At 40.2% G+C, this 15865-nt stretch overlaps 1 protein-coding gene across 1 annotated transcript; it reads left to right on the top strand.

Moving 5' to 3' along the window:
• The first annotated feature begins 9880 nt into the window (after positions 1-9880).
• Positions 9881-15026, top strand: LOC127684069 (interleukin-36 beta-like). Its single transcript, XM_052181025.1, has 4 exons — positions 9881-9959; positions 10469-10576; positions 13867-14006; positions 14814-15026. Exons 1-4 carry the CDS (start codon positions 9881-9883, stop codon positions 15024-15026), a joined length of 540 nt encoding a protein of 179 aa, XP_052036985.1.
• Positions 15027-15865: the final 839 nt, after the last annotated feature.

Consider the following 15865-nt stretch of genomic DNA (forward strand, 5'->3'; position numbering starts at 1 on the left):
AGATAAAAGCCTGAACATATAGAACTTGGTCCCATTTATCGAATTGCTGACAGTATGTATTAAGATCCCTTAAAACAATTGGATCTAGGGTGCCATTAGGTGGCCATTTGGAATTATTGTCGAACTTATATTGAGTCCAGACCTTATTACAGAGGTTTATTAGTTTTGACCGCCTCAAATTGTGCATTAGTTTCAGAGACTTGAGATTTTCTAGAAGACATCCCAGTGGGGTGTCTAAAGGTACCGACGAAAACAATTTATTGCCCATCGGGTGGGTGGGAAAGTAGGAATGTTGTTGGATACAAATCCAGCGTCCTGGCCTTTAGGAGCTGAGAAGTTCTCAGAATGCAGAAAGAAGTGCCCTGCCTGGGCCAGGACTTTGTCTGCAGCTGTAAAAGCCAATGGGGGATTTTAGGGTCACTTACAGATTAGGGTACACAGGGGGTTAAATGTCTTCTCACGAATGTTAGCTGGAGAGGCAAATCTTAGCTCTAAAAAAGATTGGCCAGATCCCTTCTGCAGCTAAGATTCCCTCCAGCCAACCGAAGCACCTTACTGATAAGTTGCTGTGTGTTTGTTAAAGATGTGCAATCTGATAGCCGGGAGTGTGGAACTGTTTGGTCGGGTGGGCCAGAGACAACCCATGTGGCAAGGCTTAGCGCACAGCTCACGTGATGAAGCCCATGAGTTCCAGGTTGCAAAGTCCACTAGAAGCAATGACGACTGTGGCGGTGGCATAGCAGAAGCAATGGTGGGGAGAGGGGGAGCAGTGGGGGTGATAACGGCGGGGGTGTCTGCAGTCTTGTTCGTAGCAGTTGTAGGCAGGATCTCCTGGATGGATTGCCAAAATGTTGGTTTTTCTATGCAGGTCTGTCTGCCTACACCACAGCTCAGGTCACCTGTCTGTCCTGTGTGGGCCGCAGGGATGCGGTGGAAACGTGAGCCGCAATGAGATACACCAGGCCAAACAGTTCCACGTGGGACTTTATTTAAGATGGGGAAAGGGGTAGCGGGCAGGAAGAAGGAAGGAAAAAAAGAGAGAGAGAGAGAGGGAGGGGGAGAAACGCTACTCAGTTATATACGGGTGATGACGTAAATTACAGGTAAAGGTGGGCCACTGAATTCTGGGTATATGGCGGCTGTTGCCTTGGCAACAGGCCTATAGTTCTAATTGTCGCCTATATGATGTCACAGGCCTCGCAGGTCTCAGTACCAACAAGCATAGGATACTATACCCAGAAAAACTCACAATTACCATAGATGGAGAAACCTGAGTATTCCAAGACAAAACTAAATTTAAACAATATCTTTCTATTAATGCAGCCATACAGAGGATAATAGAAGGGAAAATCCAACACAGGAAGGGAAACTACACCCCCCCAAAAAAAGCAAAAAATTAATCTTTTCACAAAAAACCCAAAGGAAGAGAAACACACAAACATAATTCTACCTTTAAAAACAAAAATAGTAGGAGTCAACAATCATTGATCCCTAATGTCTCTCAACATTAATGAACTTAATTGCCCAATAAAAAGACATAGGCTAACAGACTGGATACTTAAACAGGATCCAGCGTTTTGCTGCATACAGGAAACACACCTCAGAGTCAAAGACAGACATTACCTCAAAGTAAAAGGATAGGGAAAAATATTCCAAGCAAATGCTCCCAAGAAACAAGCTGGAATAACTATTATAATATCCAACAAAGTAGACTTTCAACCAAAAGTTATCAAAAAAGATGGAGAAGGATACCACATACTCATCAAAGGAAAAATCCACCAAGATGAACTCTCCATTCTGAACATCTATGTCCCAAATGCAAGGGTACCCACATTTCTAAAAGAAATATTACTAAAACTCAAACCACACATTGAACCTCACATAATAATAGTAGGAGATTGCAACACCTCACTCTCACAAATGGCTAGATCATGAAAACAGAACAGAGACACAGTGAAATAAAAGTAAGTTCTGAATCAAATGGATTTAACAGAAATCTGTAGAACATTTCACCCCAAAACAAAAGAATATACCTTCTTCTGAGTACCTCATGGTACCTTCTCAAAAATTGACTACATACTTAGACACAAAACAAACCTCAACAGATACAAGAATATTGAATTAATCCCATGTATGCTATCAGACCACCATGGACTAAAGCTGGTCTTCAATAGCAATAAAAGCAATGGAAAGCCCACATGTGTGGAAGCTGAACAATTATCTACTCAATGATAACTTGGCCAAAGAAGAAACAAAGAAAGTAAAGACATTTTAGAATTCAATGAAAATGAAAGCACAACATATCCAAACTTAGGAGACACTATGAAATCAGTGCTAAGAGGAAAACGCATAGCTCTAAGTGCCTCCATAAAGATATTTGAGAGATCATACACTAGCATCTTATTTGAAAGCTCTAGAAGAAAAAGAAGGCGATACATCCAAGAGTCGTAGAGGGCAGGAAATACTCAAAGTCTTGCTGAAATCAACCAAGTAGAAGCAAAAAGAACTATACAAAGAATCAACAAAACTAGGAGCTAGTTCTTTGAGAAAATGAACAAGATAGATAAACTCTTAGTCAAACTAACCAGAGGGCTCAGAGACAGCATCCAAATTAACAAAATCAGGAATGATAAGGGAGACATAACAACAGAAACTGAGGAAACTCAAAAAAAATAATCTGATCCTACTACAAAAGTCAGTACTCAACAAATCTGGAAAACCTAGATGGAATGGATGATTTTCTAGACAGATGCCAGGTACTAAAGTTAAATCAGGATTAGACAAACTATCTAAACAAGCCCATAACTCCCAAGGAAATAGAAGCAGTCAGCAGGTGAGAGCAGATGCTGGTGAGGATGTAGAGAAAGAAGAAATTCCTCCACTGCTGGTGGGATTGCAAAACTGATACAACCACTCTGGAAATCAGTCTGGAAGTTCCTCAGAAAATTGGACATATTACTACCTGAAGTCCCAGCTATACAACTCCTGGGACGTTGCTCCAACATGTAACAAGGACACATGTTTCACTATGTTCATAGAAGTCTTATTTATAATAGCCAAAACCTGGAAAGAACCCAGATGTCCTTAAACTGAAGAATGGTTATAGAAAATGTGATACATTTACACAAAGGAATACTATTAAAAATGATGAATTCATGAAATTGTTAGGCAAATGGATAGAACTAGAAAATGTCCTGAGTAAGGTAATCCAATCACAAAAGAAAACACATAGTATGCACTCACTGATAAGTGGATATTAGCCAAAAAGCTCAGAATACAATTTATAGACCACATGAAGCTCAAGAGGGAAAACCAATGTGTGGGTGCTTTGGTCCTTCTTAGGAATGGGAACAAAATAATCATGGGAGCAAATATGGAGGCAAAGTGCAGAGCAGAGAGTGAAGGAAAGGCCATCCAGAGACTTTCCCACCTAAGGATTAATCCCATCTACAGTCACCAAACTCTGACACTATTTTGGATGCTAAGAAAGGCTTGCTGAAAGGAGCCTTAAATATCTGTCTCCTGAGAGACCCTGCCAGAACCTTACAAATACAGAGTCAGATGCTTGCTGCCAACCATTGCACTGAGTATGGGGTCCCCAATGGAGGAGATAGAGAAAGGGATGAAGAAGATGAAGGGGTTTGCAATCCCATAGGAAGAACAACAATATCAACCAAACCAGACCACCCAGAGCTCCCATCAACCAAAGAGTACACAGGACTCTGGCAGCATATGTAGCAGAGAACAGCCTTGTCAAACATCAATGGGAGGAGAGGTCCTTGGTCCTATGAAAGTTTGATAGAAACCTCAGTGTAGGGGAATCCAGGAATGGGTGGGAGTGGGTGAGTAGGTGGAGGAACACCTTCAGAGAAGCAGGGGGAGATGAAATAGAGGGAGTTTCTGGGAGAGGAGGAATCCAGGTAAGGGGATAACACTTGAAATGTAAATAATTTTTTAAAAGAAGTCTCCCAACCAAAAAAAACCCAGGTCCAGATGGTTTTAATGCAGAATACTATTAGACCTTCATAGAAGATCTAATACCAATACTCCTCAAACTACTCCATAAAATAGAAACAGAAGGAATACTACCTAATTCTTTCTATGAAGCTGCAGTTAAACTGATACCTAAACCACAAAAAGATCCAACAAAAAAAGAGAACTATAGACCAATATTCCTTATGAATATCATTGCAAAAATACTCAATAAAATTCTGGCAAACTGAATCCAAGAACACATTGATGGGTTTGTTCCCAGGTTTTGGCACCAATTAAGGGGGCATAAAAAGAGAGAGGGGGTTTAGGGAGTGTGGCACGGCAGTGTGGGGGAAGGGGGTGCCTAGGTGGGCCCATGCCCAGGTACCTCTTCCCCCTGAAGGACCACATTCACACAGACATGGTATAGAATAGAGTTTATTCAGAGCAGAGGATGGGAGTTAGAGAGGCAGAGAGAGAGAGAGACAGAGACAGACAGACAGAGAGACAGACAGACAGACAGAGAGAGAGAGAGAGAGAGAAAGAAGAGAGTAGAGAAATGGAGGAGTGGAGGTCAGCCATGACCACGTGGAGAGAGGGGGAGGGGAGGAGAGCCCAAGAGGGGCTGAGAGGTGAGAGTGCCAAGAGGCAAGAGCAATGAGAGAGAGCGATGAGAGAGAGGAGGGGCAAGTAGCCCCTTTTATAGTGGGCCAGGTCTATGGGGAGGGGCATACCTGACTATTGCCAGGTAAGTGTGGGGTGGAGCTTAGACAGAATACTAACACACATCAAAAGGATCATTCACCATGATCAAGTAGGCTTCATTCCAGGAATGCTGGGATGGTTTGATATATGGAAATCCATGAATGTAATCCACTACATAAACAAACTCAAAGAAAAAGACTACATGATCATCTCATTAGACATTGGAAAAGCCTTTGAGAAAATACAACACCCATTCATGTTAAAAGTATTGAAGAGTTCAGGAATTCAAGGTGTATACTTAAATATACACTTAAATAAAAAGCAATACACAGCAAACCAATAGCCAACATCAAACTAAATGGAGTGAAACTCCAAGCAATCCCAATAAAATCAGGGACAAGACAAGGCTGACCACTCTCTCTCTACCTATTTGATATACTACTTGTAGTTCTAGCCAGAGCAATTAGACAACAAAAAGAGATCAAAGGGATACAAGTTGGAGGGGAGGAAGTCAGGACATCACTATTTGCAGATGATATGATACATAAGTGATGCCAAAAATTCTACAAGAGATCTTTTACAGCTGTCAAACAAATTCAGCAAAGTGGCTGGATATAAATTAACTCAAACAAAAAGTAACCTCCCTATACTCAAAGGATAAAAGGGCTGAAAAAGAAATTATGGAAACAACACCCTTCACAATAGTCACAAATAATATAAAATACCTTGGTGTGACACTAAACAAGCAAGTGAAAGATCTGTATGACAAGAACTTAAATGAAGAAATGAAGTTTGATATCTCCATTCCTCTGTTGAAGGGCATTTTGGTTCTTTATAGCTTCTGGCTATTATAAATAAGGCTGCTATGAACATAGTGGAGCATGTGTCCTTGTTACATGTTGGGGCATCTTTTGGGTATATGCCAAGAAGTGGTATAGCTGGGTTCTCAGGAACTACGCCCAATTTTCTGAAGAATGGCTGGACTGATTTCCAGAGTGATTGTACCAGCTTGCAATCCCACCAACAATGGAGGAGTGTTCCTTTCTCCACATCCTCATCAGTATCTGATATCACCTGAGTTTTTTCATCTTAGCCATTCTGACTGGTGTGAGGTAGAATCACAGAGTTTGATTTGCATTTTCCTGATGATGAAGGATATTGAACATTTCTTTTAAAATGGCCTAAAGAGTTTTGATTTTACTAGGTGACAAGGAGTTTGGACCTATACTACAGTGAGTGGATGGCTGGGAATGTGGGCATAATCCACCAAGAGAGAACCTCAATTGGTCATTGCTGGTAATAGGCTAGAGGCAGAGATTGCAAAACCGCCTGGGAAGAGTAGCTGTGCATAGTGCAGGAGGATGATGGTTTTTTAATATTTCCAGCAACATTTAGGTGCTTCTCAGCCATTTGACATTCCTCAGTTGAGAATTCTTTGTTTAGCTCTGTACTCCAGTTTTAATAGGGTTGTTTGATTCTCTGGAGTCTAATTTCTTGAGTTCTTTGTACATATTAAATATTAGTCCTCTATTGAATGTAGGATTGGGAAAGATCTTTTGCCAATATGTTCCTTGCTGTTTTGTCCAATTGACAGTGTCCTTTGCCTTACAGAAACTTTGTAATTTTATGAGTTCAAGTTAGTCAATTCTTGATTTTAAAGCATAAGTCACTGGTGTTCTGTTCAGGATCTTTCCCCTTCTGCCTATGTGTTTGAGGCTCTTCCCCACTTTCTCTTCTATTAGATTCAATGTATCTTGTTTTATGTGGAGGTCTTTGATCTACTCAGACTTGAGCTTTGTACAAGGAGATTAGAATGGATCAATTTGCATTCTTCCACATGCTAACCTCCAGTTGAACCAGTACCAGTTGAAAATGCTGTCTTTTTTTCTACTGGATGGTTTTAGCTCCTTTGTCAAAGACTGTAGGTGTATGGGTTCATTTCTGGGTCTTCTATTCCTTTGATCTTCCTCCCAGTCTCTGTACCAATACCATACACTTTTTTATCACCATTGACCTGCAATACAGCTTGAGGTCAGCAATGGTGATTCCTCCATATGATCTTTTATTGTTGAGAATAGTATTCTCTATCCTGGGTTTTTTCAAATGAATTTGAGAATTGCTCTTTCTAACTCTATGAAGAATTGTGTTGGAAGTTTGATGGGGATTCCATTGAATCTGTAGATTGCTTTCAGCAAGATTGCCATTTTTACTATATTAAGGCCACCCATCCATGAGCATGGGAGAACTTTCCATCTGCTGCAGCCTTCAATTTCTTTCTTCAAAGACTTGAAGTTCTTATCATACAGATCTTTCACGCTTGGTTAAAGTCACACCAAGGTATTTTATATTATTTGTGACTATTGTGAAGGATGTCCTTTAAGCAATTTTTGGGGCTGGCTTATGGTTCAGAGGTTTAGGCCATTGTCACCATGGAGTCTCTTCACAGCCATAGAACCCTTAAAACATTTATGTATTTGGGGATTTTCATATATAATATGAAAGTAATATTATTGAGTACGTTAAAACACGTGTTTAGTTCCTGGCACATAGCAGGGACATGAACGCCAACTTTATCATTATTGCCAAAAGCAGAACCTTCACTATCACAAGCGCAGCACCAGAATAGTCTTCACTATTTCCATCACAGGCTTGGGGGATTTCTTTCCTTTCTCTGATACAGCATGCCATCCTGCCTAACTTTTGTTTCGTTGTATAGAGGATGGTATTTCCCTCCTCACTGAGATATAAGTACTGAATGAGGCAGAGCTTATGAAGAGCCAGGTCAGCACATAGTACCAATTATGGTCAAAATTTCCTACTCTCTGTTTGCCCACCTCTTCTACATTTATCCCAATAGTAAAGAGAATATGGCAGAGGCCAAGCTTACTTTGACCTAAATCCAAGGCAGGTTTCAAGACCAAACAACGCCTTGCATGTTCATGGGCTGTTTTTCTACCCAACTTACCCTGTAAAATTGGATTTGCTTTTGGGTTTCAAATCTCTGACAAGAAGGGTTAACTTCTGGTACACATTTACTGTGCCAGGCATGGTGTTAAAGGACAGTTAAAGGTCTCCTCATCAGTCATATAAGGCAAGAACAAGTTGTATTCTAATGTAGTTAAAAAGACTCACCCAGGGTTTTAAAATTAGTAAGATGTAGACCTGGTACTGTGGAAGTTCAATTCCATGGCTATTAGGCTCCATTCCTCAACATACAAAAACTTCATCTACAGTATGCAGAAGATTGAGACCCAAGGTAAACGCATCACACAGCACCCAGGAGCTGAGACACTTGCCCTCAACTTGGCTGCACAGTATGCCTGACTGCCTGACCTTTGTGTCATCTCTTGGGGGTTGTTTTCTGATGTGAGGAAGTTAGATGGCCTGTAAAGGACTAGTGTGAGGATTAAAAGATTACTCAGGAAATTGGAGCTCTTACAGCTTTATCAGAAACACAAGAAGCTGTCAGGAGTTGTGGCATATTAAAGATGTGAAATGTCTGAGATCAGGACCGGGCTTTGCCACACATCAGGGTAAACAGGGCTTTGGTGTTAAGCTGTTCACTGAGTTGAGACAGCCACACCTCTAACCCAAGGCAGTCCAGAACCCACGTTCTCCACCATGACTCAACTTCTAGCTTGTGTGTTTCTTCATTATTGTTTGCTGCTGTGATTGCTGCTTTCGTTGCCCCAGGAGCCTAGACAAGCCACACCTAAATTGCCTCCCTGCCTTCCCTCCACAGCCTCCCAGGACCTTCTTGCCAGCCCAGGTTTCTTGCTAAAGTGGGCACACCCAGGGTTAGAAGATAGTGATACTGCCTTGCTAATAATTAAAAGGTCTGGAGTCACAGACTGGCCTTAGTGACTGCATAGAGAGCTTCAGACAAAGCTTTGATCCCAGAGACAAGACCTCTTTGGACCAAGGTAATTTCTGTTGTTCAGAGCTAGAGCCTTGTGAGGGAAAACTTTCTCTGTTTTCTATCCTGCTCTGGGTGCATCTGTGGCCTTCACCCAAGATACTGGAGAAAACAAGAGTTGCTTATAATTAGAGTGCTGCTTGTAATGCTCATAGTCCCTGCCTAAAGACAACTCTCAAGCGAGCCTTGGATAAAGGGAGGTGAACTGTTGGTTGCTATTGTAAGGGAATGTGCATTTATTATATCTGGTGCTATTAACCAGAATCTTATATCAACACATCTCTAGAGAAACAAACTTCTGATGGGGTTATGGATGACCACCTGCAGAATCCTTGGTGGTGTCTCTCTGAAAAAACAGTAAAGGAATATAGAAGTCAGAGTGGCAGGTTTACTGTCAGATGAGCAGGAATTCTTGCTTTAAAAGCAGGAAAAACTCATTCACTAGGTGTGGGAAGAGTTAGAACAGAACAAGTATAATCTACTTGGACCTAAATGTGGTGATTCGATGCAGAAGAAGTACCTGTGAAAATTGAACCTCCTCACCATCCAGATGTGATGGTGGATGGCATTTCAAAGTCATCATAGCCTGGAGACCAGTCACTAAACAGATGGGAGCTTCCACTTAGGGATTGCGATCCTTGAAATCCGTTCTTTCTAAGTACTTTAGAATAGTGTAGACTCCAGCTCCTATATTCTAAGGGCAGGTTCCCTGGAAGGAGAGATGGGTATAGGAACTGGTGGCAAGAGAAAAGGTTTGGAGACAAAAACATGGCTTCTGGTTCAGCTCTCCTTCTTTAATGCATCTCTCTGAAGATACAAAGGCAGGCCAAGTCCCTCCCCTGAAGGCTGGAAACCAGTTCTTCTTGTTCTTCAAGGAGGCGAGCAGATCCGGTAGCTGGCTGCTATTCTTTGAGAACAATGGGTTGGGGGAGGTTACAGAATAGTAATCTGTGTGCTAGAGTGATGGCTTAGTGCTTAAACGCACTTGCTGCTCCTGTGGAGGGTCAGGGTTCCAACCCTAGCACCCATACTGGAGAACCTGCAACTGTCTGAGACTCTAGTTCCAGAGGATCAGACTACGTCCTCTGACCTTCACAGGCACCAGGCACATACATAATGCTTGTCCATACAGGCAAGCCAAATACTCATCAATACAGCAGACAAGTCATTAAAACTTTTTAATGTGAATACAGGGTGAGGACTTAGGGAAACTCTCACTAAAGGATTTCATAAGATTATAGGAGCCTCTAAGATAAAAATGTTTCTTTTCTCTTTCTCAGACAGGCAATGATGGATTTTTCTCCACAAACTCGTTTACATTATACTCCTTCAAAAATCTCTGATTCCGAGAAGATGGACAAAGAGGGTAAGTGTAAAACACAAATCAATGTGGACGGTCTCTATCTAATCTAACCAAGGACAATAGGGTTGAAGGGGTCTGTTTCACATTCTTAGCCAAAATATATTTGGTCTAGCTAAAATACTCAGGGGAATAGATATTGAAATCTCAAGGCACTTAGGTCTTTCCTTAGTAGATATATTTAGAATTGTTTGTTCATTTTGACTAAGATATTAAAGAAAAAACTAAACAGCATACATATGTTTGGTTAATAGTTTTGGTTATTGTTGCCATGTAGAGACTATATAAATATGGAAAAGATAACTCCATAAGAACTGGCAAGTGTAGAATGTCTTCTAACCAGGAATGTATTCAGTTCTTTTCTGTGCCTTGATCCATAAACCAGGCTGCCCTAATTCCTTTTCCTTTGTTTTTATGGCTATGTCTTCTCAAAGTAATACCTATCACAGCAATTCAGAATTCACCATTATTAACCTTAAGACTAATGTGTCTTGTGTTTTTCTGTTATCTGACAGTTCAGGCATTACCCAGAACCTACAGGGTTCATGACTCCCAACAGATGGTGTGGGTCCTGACTGGAAATTCTTTAACAGCAGTTCCTGCTAGCAACAATGTCAAGCCTGGTAGGTGGCATGTGATGGTGCAGGTGAAGAGCTGGGACTGGACATGAGTCTGCACAAACCTTGTGCTGCTGCTTCCCTGGTCACCAATCTTATGTTCAGAGGAAAGGCAAGAAGAAAATGGTGGCTCCCCTTTATATATAGGAAAGCCTGTCCGTAAGAAGGACAGTGCAGGGAGCCAGGAATCCCCTCACTTCAGGCTTGCACACTCTTCTCTCTTGGCATCTCCTCTTTAATAATGCTGAAACATCCTTTTTCCCATCGAAGGAAATCCATCTCAGCCATGTCTCGTTCCTTAAAACTTCCATATTTTATGTAATTCCTCACTTTACCTGGTCCACCCCCACACAGATCTCTTAGATCATATCCCCAGTCTTAATGCTAAAACTACCTCTTGAGTCCCACATTCTATCCCTACCACCACTTATTTTCAGATTTTCATAGTAGGACAGACTATCCTCACCACCACCTAAATAATTTTAAAACTATGTTAAGGTTGATTTGTGTCCATAATTTCAGAGTTTTCAGAGCTTTCTGCTGGCTCCATCGCTTGCCGAGGTCCAGACACATGGTATGTTAGGAAAGAGCTACTCATCTCATGGTGGATGGAAAGTAGGAGAAAGATTCCAATCTTCTTGCTTTAAAGAAACATCAACAGTGACCAATTAGGTCCTGTGTTCATTACCTCATTCAACTATGAACTCACCAGTGGATTAGTGCATTGATGAGATTAGAACTCTCATGATCTGATCACATCTCAATAGTGCTAATAAGTAGGCTTCAAACTTTCAGCATACAAGATTTCGAGGGATTACTTCATATTCAAAGTACAACAATATTCTGTTTGCTTGTGACAATCACAGACAAATTTCAATGGCAAGTTGTCCATACAGCTTGCCTTCTTTGATTCTTGGGCACATTTATATCAAAATATCCTGCCTCAATGTGTTCATTTATATATTTAAACAGTATTCTGTTTGCACGTGTGCTATAAACAACTTTTCTATTTGGAATAATATACTCCAAATTTTTATACTGGCTATTCTTCCTCTTGGAAAGGGAATGGAGTTTGCTGGTGTTCTTTCCTGCTTTAGTGTATACACCCACATGTACTTTAAATATATAATTAGCATGTGTTATTTCCACAGTTTTTATTAAACATTTAAAATCAGCTTTTAAATTAGTTGCAGAACCAGTAAACTTATTTTCAGGAAAAGAAAGATAAAAATAAATAGCATATGAATGCCTTCCTTAATAAAATTACTATTAACGCTTCAGTTCTACAAATAATATTATAAACATAGTATTAAAGCACAGTATTACATGCCACAATAATTTCAAGTAAACTATTTTTAAACTGACTCTTTAATTTCATGATAATTCATACATGTTATTATTCCCCAAACATATCACTATATATATATATATGAGTAAAAGCACCATATATGGAATTTTAAAAAGAAGTTTGACATCCTAGAGATTTTCAGTCCCATTTCCTTCAGTTCATCTTTTCAAGGTCGCCTTTAGCAATCATACCTAAGGAACACACCTCTGTTCTTGAATAACTTGGAAAATGATGGTAACTTAGTCTTGAACTGCTTTCACCTTCCCTTTCAGTAAGAACAATTATTCTTGTGCATGTAACTGTCTTCTCTTTTGGACTTCTTGTTTCATATTCTCTTGGAGATATCTGAATGATTAGACTCCTCCAAGCTCTACTGCAGTAGTACAGTCCCTGTGAAGGGAGGGCAGATTATCTCTTGGTTTAGTGACTTCTATGCTCATCACTCTGCCACTTACGTTCCCAACTAAGACCTCTGAATGTTTTACTCTGCCTTTTCCAACATCTTTAGCTTTGTGTGCCCTCAAAACCAACCATGGCTCTATCTTCTGAAAGTTGCTGAGAAGATCCACTGATGTCACTACCACCCACTTTGTTCACTCACATCACAAGAACAGGAAGCACCCTTGATGATTCAGGGATGATTCAGCCCACTGGTACAGACTGAAGATTCCGTGGACAATATGCCTCAGTTGTGAGACATAACCTCCCACAACCTGGGCCATCATTATCACTCATTGCCCTCCTTCCCATTTCATTTGGGTAATTCCATATATTCCCTACATAGCAGAACCATGAACAACCCTCTTAATACATAAGATTGAATGTGGTCATGTCTGCGTGTCTGTTCCTGGGAGACAGCACAGGAGGAGAGGAGAAGGCCTAAGTGGACCATTCTGCTTTCAGATCCTTGAACATAGAAGCTCTTTGCATACAAGGGCCTTCCTTTTCATGTTGTGATCTCTCTCTAACCCTCCACTATCCAGTTTCCATCTTTTCATATGAGTGTTCTCTCTCTTAGCCTTACTATCTGAACTTCTCTCCACTTCTGCAGAGAAATATTAAATCTGGCCTTACACTCGCTATTCCAGGCTTTGGTCACTTTCCCCCAAACAGAGTTTTTGGTAATTTTTCTGTTTCCATCTCTTCCCATTTTCCCATTTGTAAAAATAGTTTACACATTTTACAGGAAATGATAATGGCTGTCTTGCTCTAAACCAAATCTCCAGTGCCCACATAGTGCTTTGTCTTACATGGGTGGGTATTAAGTAGTTGTTGAATGGATTTGTTTGCCTGTCCTATGTTAAGAAATAGATACAGAATACTAAACTCATGGGAATCTCATCCTAAATTATTAAATATTTAAATTCAACCAAGAATGGAAGAAAACTCACACAATGAGAGCTTAAATAACACAGTGGTATATTTCTTCCATATGGCCCACAGTGGGCCAGCCCATGGAGGGTTCCTTGTTGGTTTCATGATGCCACCAGAGGCCAAGGATTCTACCTGTCTGCTTCAGCAACCTCAAATTTACCTAAGCTATCATTTAAGTGTTTGATGTAGATAATAAATATGACAAACAAAGTATGTTTAGGTGAGTCTAGTCTTAAGGAGCAATTTTAGAAACCCTACAGCATACTTCCACTCATATCTCATGGGCCACATAAGTGCATGACTATATTACTATTTTTAGATGCAAGGATAATAAGATATTTTATTTTATTTTTGGGAAACAATGGACCAAGTGACAACTGAGGTTCTGGTATCAAGAAGAAAAAAGTCTCAGGAAAGCAATGAAGAATCACTGTTCCGTGACTAGCGTGGGAAGCTTGGATGGAGGAAGATTCTCACCATCCCTGATTTGGAGGGATTTCAGGGTGGGAGATAAAGGACTGGGTTTATCTGTGCATGAAATCTGACATCTTCCCAATATTCCTTGTGTTTCTAGTCATTCTTAGCTTGATAGCATGTAGAGACACAGAATTCCAAGATGAAGAGAAAGGTAATCTAGTTTTCCTGGGAATCAAGAGCAGAAGTCTCTGCCTCTTCTGTGCTGAGATTGAGGGCAAACCAACTTTGCAGCTTAAGGTGAGTGGGTGCAGTCCCTGACTGAATAAGTCAGGTATCCTTCTGTCTAATGTGACTTACCAGTTGCTGTACTATAGTATAGTATAACAGTATAGCCATGGAAGCTTGTATCGTTCATAGTAAGGAAGGAACTTCCACCTGCCTGGTCCCCAAATAAGTAACAATAAGTCCCCAAATAATTAAGCTGATGAATAGATAATAGATATAGCATTTTTATTAACCCCAGTGCAAAGATCCTGTGAAATCAGAGCATCAAAGCCAGGCAAATGTTTCTTCAAAGTGAAGGAACAGTGGCTTCTTCATTCTTAGTCCTGGATAACTTTTTCTCAGACATCCAGAGAGATGTTAATATGCCACAGTTAGGCAAACAATTGTGAATTTGAATTTTTTTATAGTACATGTCCATATTGATGTGCTAAAATAAAAGATTTAGAATTAAAACCCAAATCCCTTACTAATGGTAGACATTATAATGTATAAATTCACACAGAGGTTGGAACTCTGGCTGGAATAAACCTATAGATAGATGCACACCAGGATCCATACCCACTCTTACCCATTCTCTTCTAGGGAACATAATGCCTCAAAGAATCAGTAACTCTTTGTATCACACTTTTGTAAGAAAGACAAGTTATTGAAAATTAGTTGGTGCATGTTTTCATAGCTTATTATTTTCATCTGTCTGCATCCCTAACCCCTTTCCCTCCTATTGGATAAGTTGTTCCCACGATGTACACCCACTGCTCAGTTACTGTAGCCCCTCTCGCTGGCACTCTTCATTAACAAGCCTCTTTTTTTTATCCCTAGGATGTAGATATCATGAATTTGTACAATGAGGGAAAAGCGCAGAAAGCCTTTCTCTTCTACCATGGCATAGAGGGCTCCACTTCTGTCTTTCAGTCAGTCTTCTATCCTGGCTGGTTTATAGCCACCTCTTCCACAGCAAGACAGACAGTCATCCTCACACAGCAGAGGGGTGAAGATCATAACACTAACTTCTACTTAGAGTCTGAGAATTAAATCCAGCATGGGCCTTATGTGTCCAGTTTCACGCCAAAGAATCATACTGTTGGAGAATCTTTAACTTGAAACCACAGCAAGGCATCTTAGAAGACCACCATGCTACCTCTTCTCCAGACATCCATGTCCAAAATTCCATTCATTTGAACATCATTCCAGCATGAAGCCCAAGAATCACTTTTATCCTTTTCTGATCTTGTCCACCAGCCAGCCAGCTAACAAGTCCAGTCAAGTCACAGTCTTTTTACATGCAACTCCCCTCCCTGTTCTCACAGCAACCCATGGAGCAGAGATGTGGATTCCAAATCGTCAAAGCAAGATTCTTCCTGTTCACTTCATGTATATTTATTGTAATGTATCATGTATATTTAAATGGATGATAAAAAACGTAAAGGTAAATCTCAAGAATGAAGCAACATAAAAGAACATTTCCTATGTCTTGTTAATTGAGATAGATTCAAAACATCATCAGTTTTGAATAATCTGACACACAGTATATACTTGCATCATGGTGACTGTTAACCAAACTGATTCTAAAATGAATCTAAATTTCAAAGAGTCATTCACATCAATTAGAATTTCAAACTAATTATACTGTCTTTATTTTCCTTTTTAAAGTGATTGGAAATGAAAGGGTCAGCTCAGATATTTTTTGTGTTGTCTAAAACTTTAGAAATGTTCATGGGGATAATATTAAGTTTTTTATTTTGTGAGAGTATGGTGGTTTGAATAATAATGGCCCTGTAGAGTCATGTTTGAATGGTTAGTTATCAGGGAATGGAATGTTTGAAAGATTACAAGGCTTAAGGAGGTTTGGTTTTTTTGGAGTAGGTGTGATC

The sequence above is a fragment of the Apodemus sylvaticus genome, chromosome 5 (genome assembly GCF_947179515.1).
Source record: "Apodemus sylvaticus chromosome 5, mApoSyl1.1, whole genome shotgun sequence".
Taxonomy (NCBI): Eukaryota; Metazoa; Chordata; class Mammalia; order Rodentia; family Muridae; genus Apodemus; species Apodemus sylvaticus.

What these genes read in the sequence shown, in the direction of transcription:
- LOC127684069 (XM_052181025.1), top strand. Translation starts at nt 9,881, where the DNA reads ATGATGGATTTTTCTCCACAAACTCGTTTACATTATACTCCTTCAAAA. An exon ending in TAGCAACAATGTCAAGCCTG is followed by an intron (nt 10,577 to 13,866) that starts GTAGGTGGCATG and finishes TTGTGTTTCTAG; the next exon opens with TCATTCTTAGCTTGATAGCA. An exon ending in AACCAACTTTGCAGCTTAAG is followed by an intron (nt 14,007 to 14,813) that starts GTGAGTGGGTGC and finishes TTTTATCCCTAG; the next exon opens with GATGTAGATATCATGAATTT.